Raw genomic sequence first — 6,686 nt, 5'->3', positions numbered from 1 at the left:
TTTTAGTTGAATAACAATAATTGCTCCAAAGATAAGGGGAATTACATTATATATGAAATTACCTTCCTTACTCCCCACCCCTCCCCCCGTTCCCATGATTTTTTCATGATTGTAGGGGTTTGTCATCATAGTAGAGTTTAAAAACAAAAGGAGTGGTTTCTCTCCACAATTTGGTTATGTATATTATTTTTTGTTTATTTATTTTTTGGGGTAAATGAGACTGATAGGTGTAGATTTGACTAATATGATTTTTTCTCTTCTGCTGATAGCAATGCCGAAGGTGGAAGTTAAAATACCAGTCTATTTGTTTTTCTTGTAATTTCTTCTTCTTTTAATGAAATTTTTATCCTTTTAGCAAAAAAAGATGTTTTCAGTATTTAAAATTTAAAGAGGATGAAGGACAATTGGAATTTTTCTTTGAGATGGTTTGGTATGTAATGCCCCGCTCCCATTAACTTTGGACAATATTGTCCTTTTTTGACCTCTCTTAGGTCCTCCTACAATCTCTTAAAAAGTGGAACAACCAATTGTATAAGCAATTGTATACATAAGTTGACATTTATATCTCTCAGATAATAAATGTTGACCATACACCATATCTCTAATTTTAGGCCCCTATGCCACCACAACATTTCACTAATTAGAAGGAAAAGATGTACATTGAGCCAAGCGCATTGCCAATAAAGTTTTAGCCCTCTCTATTATTCAATGCATGGTTGGGGCGCAACCTTGTAATCAGGACTAACTCAACAACTTTCATGGGAGGAAACTGTGATAGCAATGCCGAAGGTGGAAGTTAAAATACTAGTCTATTTGTTTTTCTGGTAATTTCTTCTTCTTTTAATGAAATTTTTATCCTTTTAGCGAAAAAAGATGTTTTCAGTATTTAAAATTTAAAGAGGATGAAGGACAATTGGAATTTTTCTTTGACATGGTTTGGTATGTAATGCCCCGGTCCCATTAACTTTGCACAATATTGTCATCTTTGGTCCATGGGCCTCAAGGCTTTAAAACGCATTGTGTCATGTAAATGAGGCTAGAGGTTATTAATGTGGGACTGTTTGCAAGTGAGGACACACCGATCTCCCAGGCGGGTCTGGTTCTTACCGTATTCTTGGGTCTCACAACTTTTCCCCTTTCGGCACAGCGTCCCAGTTGTGGCCCCACACGCTGTCAGGATCTAATCTGATACCATTTGTAATGCCCCGGCCCCATTAATCTTGTACAATATTGTCATCTTTAGCTCATGGGCCTCAAGGCTTTAAAACGCGTTGTGCCATGTTAAGGAGGCTAGATGTTATTAATTAGCTCAGTAATCTCTCCCTAGGCGGTGTGGGACTAAAGTTTGCACACCCTCACTCATCTTCCAAACCCCCTGGTACTTGCCATATTCTTGATGGAGACACCTCACCGATCTCCCAGGCGAGTCTGATACTTGCCGTATTCTTGGATTATCACATGGTAGCTAAGAGATAAGAAAAAAAAAAATACAAAAATTGAACTATTTTCTTGGTTTGAGAAATTTTCTCATTGTGTTTGGTACATTCTGAACCAAGAGAAAATTCTTTTTTGAAATTCAAAATTCACGTTGGAAATGGTGAAGTTTTCTTCTCCTGAGTAAAAAAAAAAAGGGTCTTGCCTAAAACACAACACAAAAGAAAAACCTTTTCTTTTCTTTCGTGTTCTTTTATTGGTAGCCAAACACACATAATTTTTTATTTTTTATCATTTCTAATCTTTTCTTTTCTTCTGTTTTTAAGATTCTTTTTGTTTTCATTTCTTTTCTCCTCTTCTCTTGATTATCAAACACAAGCTTACAGTTATCATAATAGAGAAGTTTTTTTTATTCAGTTCTTAATTAATAGAAAATTGGAAAATTACAGAATAAGTTTAGAGAATTTACAATATTCCACACCCCCAATTTATATTTATATATATATATATATATATATATTTTTTTTCGGGGGGGAGGGGTGGTGGGGATTGTGGGGCGTGGGTGGTAAACCCTTGTCTTATTAGTTGGAACTACAAAATTTTCATCTATATAAGCTCAAACACCTCTCCATGCAACAAACCCTATTCATTCTATACTCTATTTCAATTCCACCATGACGCATCCCATTTTGTTGCTTGGACTTTTGATAGTAGCATACTTTAGTGTAAGAACAAATTATGTTTTCTTATTTCAACTTGGTTATTTGTTTATTTTCATTTAATTTTTATTTTTTACCCCATGAAATTTCAGGGTTCCCAAGCTGAAAATGCCTTCTTACAGTACTGGGAAGAACATATTGGCATTTTACAGCCCCCACATCAGTTAGTTGCAAAGGCTTCTCCATTAAACTCCCATCAAGAAGCAACGTATATGAAACTTATGGTGGAAAATGAATTGGCTTCCCACCTACCTTTGTTTTGTAAGCAGGCAAATATTGCTTGTTCTACAAATGCACTAGTGAAGAAAATAACAAACTACACAACCCTACCACCAATAGCCCAGTGGAATGATCAGAAATTGAAGTATGAACTTCTTCCGGATGGAATACCCCTATCGATTGCCAGCCAAGGAGGATTAACATATTTTCGGGAATCAATGGTGAAAGAGGGAAGTTTCATACCTGTCCCTGATCTAAGGGACCCATTGTCATATAAATCATTTTTGCCACGATCTCTGGCATCAAAAGTCCCATTTTCCTTTGCTCGGATCAAGGATTTGAAGAAGCTTTTTGGTGTGGTGGATGAATCAGAGATGGATGAATATATTCGAGGGACCCTCAATATATGTCAGAAAATCCCAGCACGAGGTGAGCAGTGCACCTGTGTGACTTCTGTCGAGGATCTAATTGATTTTGTTGTAAAAAAATTAGGGCACTATGTTCATGGATGGAGTACTGAGAATGTTGAAGGATCTTATGAGAATGTCACAATTGGAGCTGTGAAACTCATCTATGGAAACCTCTCTGAACCACCAGCTTTATGTCATAGTTTGCCATTCCTATTTCAAGTCTACTACTGCCATGTTTTTCAAAAAGTAAAATTATACGCAGTTGATATACATGCTCAGAGGAAAATAAATCATGCGATCATGGCATGCCATTATGACACATCAACTTGGGATCCAAATCATCTTGCTTTTAAGCTGTTGGGTTTTGGTCCAGGAAAAATTGAAGTCTGCCATTGGATAAATGAGAATGGAGTGGTTTGGACAAAGACTCTAGGCTGAACACCATTCGAAGATTTGATTATCTTCTAGTTCTCTTGTTTGTAATACATGTTACTTCTTATACTATTTTAAGGATAAATAATGAACTTATTTGGACTTGCTTATTATGTCTTTCAAGTTTCAATATAAAAATTTTGTTCTTAAATTTTCTAGCATCATAAATGACAACTTGAAATATTGGGGAAAAAAAAGGACATTGATGCAGGTTTATTTTAAAATAATAGAATAATTTCTTCGAGCTCAGAATTCCGACAGTGAACGTAACATGGTTCTAGCTTTGAGAAATGGAAAATATTGCAAATGGATGATCTTGCTTGAGGAATTATTATGGATATGGGGGAGTGGATTAGATATGAGATTTCCTGTAATTGTTTGAGTTTGCATTGGCATTCTTTGAACTATTGGGGATAGAAAAGAAGATGAGAGGGGGAATAAGTCTTTTTCCTTATGCACGTCTATAAACCTTGAGAAAAGTTTTTGTAGTTTAGTAGAATCTTTATACAATCACAATCTATCACATGGCACATTGGATAGAATTAATTTTTTCTGGACAAGTAAAGCCTAAGATTACCTATTTGCATTTTAAGTTTTAGTCAAAATGGAGTTGGCCAAATTACAAAATAATTCTTTGAGAATCAATCAAATGAAAACTGAAAAACATAGTAAATATGACAATACATGGGAGTTTATAAACTTCAATTTGGGACTAAGACTTGACATGTAGAAAATTTCAGTCAGTCTACTAATACCCTCTATACTCTGCCAGCCAAAATTTTTTTGCCATAAAGCTTTTGAAACAAAAATTATTCATGATGTTACATTAGAGGTATCTTAGTTTGTCCATGGCCAAAATTTAATGGTGTAACACCTTTGCTAGCTTTTCTATGCCTAATTTTTCTTACTTTCTTTGCTATGATTATATTTAAAGTTTTCCCTACTCTCAATATTTTCCTTCAATGGTCATGCATTCTAATTCGAAAGTTTAAAAAATGGTTCTTGAAATGGCATTTTGAATTGTTTCAAGATCCAACCATATGGGAGGTTATTCCTAGCTCAAAAATGAATGGTTTAGGTTATTTACAGGAAAAAAAAAACACTCAGGACATCAACTTTTTGATTGATGTGTTATGTTTTGGAAAATTTCTAACATCAAAATTTTTGGTAAATTAGGAATGTTAGGAATTAATTTATCTATAACCTTTCGAGCCGAGAAGGTTAGGTCCCGTTTCTTAAGTTGTATTTTCTTGTTTTCAATTGCAATTTCATTTTTAGGCAGAAATAGTTGTGGAGTTCGAAATATTTAGATTTTATATATCATAAATGGGAAAAGGTTGGATATGCCGCCGATATCAAGTATGCTAGCACCCATTGTGTCTTATCTCTCTTTTCCATTTTTTTGAAATGACCCTCATATCATTCCTGAATGATACTCCATCATGTATTCCTATTGGTGTTATCCGCTAGCATACTTAATATTAACGGCATACCTATCCCTCTCCCTCTCCCATTATAAATTTATTGTTTTAATAGGTGTAATTGTAAAAATGAATTTGATAATTTGATTATTATATATAAGTCTTCCTTAGCAACTTTTTCGGAGGCTTTCACAGTTAGGGTAAAATGTGAAATTTCTTATACATAAAAGTTGGGATGCCTTGTGGGAAGGCCAACTTATCACAAAAAGTTATTGGGAAGGCCATAATAAACAATCTAATGAAAACTTTTTAAATATTTCGCTGAGTCAAATCCACCTAATATCCACCACTTAGAGGGCCTATTCTGGGTAGGGATGAACCTTGGCCCTGAAAAATAGGCCGCGCAAAACCTTATGGACCAGGCTGATTCTTTACCCATGGACCAGGCTTGGACCTAAAATTCCTAACACAAAGTTGGGCTGTCCTAGACCTTGGTATAGATAAGGTACACAGGGATGGGCCTTGACCTTCAAAGACTGGGGGCCATCCTGGCCTAGTTGTACCCCCTATTATTGTGGTATATACACAAACAGAAAATAGCCTCTAAACCCAAATCCAGCAAAGAGAAAGGGTCCCTAATACTTTTTGCTTTTGTTCAGTTCGAGATCCAGTTTAAATTTAAATTCTATTTGGGCCCAACCTGAATAGGCTTATCACCTCTGCATCTAATGAAACTTCTGGATGGAGATCAGATGAGTGGGTAAACAATCTAATTGAATCTAACAACTATGAACATACAAGTAAACCAAGAGTTGCTTTGTCCTCATTGTGTTTGAATAAATTAAAAAGTAATTATAAAGAAATTGAAAATTATTTTAACAGAACTCATAAAATCATAATCAATGTAACTTCTTTGGGACATAACAATGTGACTACAGAAGTTATATTTATAGGTATCAATATCTATATCGGTGTCTGTATCAGTTTCGACCAATATTGATACTGATGCGATACAGATCGAACTGTCTCAGGCTGGTCTCTGGCGTAAATTCAAAATCACTTTTTTGGCCGATACAGTTGAATTACAACCGGATCGTGAATGGAATTTCAGTCATCCAACAAATAAGTAGAGGAATAATAATAACCGTAGATTCGTGGGTGTTTCTTTCTCCATGTGATCTCCATGGATGAGTGCCCATTAAAACCCATTTCCCACTTGTGTCAAGAAATCATAGGCTTGTAGATAGGGCTGGAATAAGCTGGATATCAAGTGGGTTAGGCTGGCAGGATAAGTGGCTGGAGACTTAAGTGGCCAAAAAATAGTCACCAAATCAGTTACCTGAGATCAAACACTAGGATACGGACGACCTATCAGTTTCCTTCTTTTCAGGAAGTGAGGAGTCATATGCTCCCTCTGCTCTTCCCGCCATGTTGAATTACTCAACCGGCAAAGGCTACGGCCCAACTTCATAATTTGTGAGGTGCAGGGGAAATTTTTGGTTTATTGAAGAAGTAAAACGTTCGCCATCAAGAAACACAATGATTTGAACTTTGAAGGGCCTTCCTTTCTCTCTCTCTCCCCTGAGAATCTATGTAAGATTCATATGTTCCTTCTGTTCAGTTGAGCACTGGAGATCCAACTTTTAAGATTCAACTTGGAAGCCAAACCATCTTGCTTTTAAACTATTGGGTTTTAGCCCAGGCTTTATTCAAGTCTGTCATTGAATAACGAGAATGGAGTGGTTTGGACAAAGACTCTAGGTTGAGCACCATTTGAAGATTTGATCAGCTTCTAGTACTCTTGTCTGTGTTACGTATTACGTTTTATGCTATTTGAAGGATAAATAATGATCTGATTTGGCATGCTTATTATTTCTTTTAGGTTTAAATAGATAAATTTGAGAAAATGTTCTTTGTGGGGGGAGTGTGGCCCATATGCCCAGACACTCGGGGAGGGGAGAATGACCAGCGTCCCCATGAAAGGAAAAATTATGTTTTTGTGGATGCTTTTTCATGCCCCACTTGGCTCTCTCTCTCTCTCTCTCTCTCTC

General features: G+C 36.0%; 1 protein-coding gene across 1 annotated transcript; it reads left to right on the top strand.

Moving 5' to 3' along the window:
- Positions 1-2,004: 2,004 nt before the first annotated feature.
- On the top strand, positions 2,005-3,331 carry LOC122068089 (polygalacturonase non-catalytic subunit AroGP2-like). The gene is made up of 2 exons (XM_042631935.1): positions 2,005-2,159; positions 2,246-3,331. The coding sequence occupies exons 1-2, from the start codon at positions 2,109-2,111 to the stop codon at positions 3,218-3,220; spliced, it is 1,026 nt and encodes a 341-aa protein (XP_042487869.1). The 5' UTR covers positions 2,005-2,108; the 3' UTR covers positions 3,221-3,331.
- Positions 3,332-6,686: the final 3,355 nt, after the last annotated feature.

The sequence above is a fragment of the Macadamia integrifolia genome, unplaced genomic scaffold (genome assembly GCF_013358625.1).
Source record: "Macadamia integrifolia cultivar HAES 741 unplaced genomic scaffold, SCU_Mint_v3 scaffold3380, whole genome shotgun sequence".
Classification (NCBI taxonomy): Eukaryota; Viridiplantae; Streptophyta; class Magnoliopsida; order Proteales; family Proteaceae; genus Macadamia; species Macadamia integrifolia.
Note: the sequence above shows the minus strand (reverse complement) of the source record. Positions and strands in the feature narration are given on the sequence as shown.

Excerpts from the sequence above, each read along its gene's own strand:
- LOC122068089 (XM_042631935.1), top strand. The coding sequence starts at position 2,109 with ATGACGCATCCCATTTTGTTGCTTGGACTTTTGATAGTAGCATACTTT. Across the intron at positions 2,160-2,245 it reads TGATAGTAGCATACTTTAGT|GGTTCCCAAGCTGAAAATGC; the intron begins GTAAGAACAAAT and ends ATGAAATTTCAG.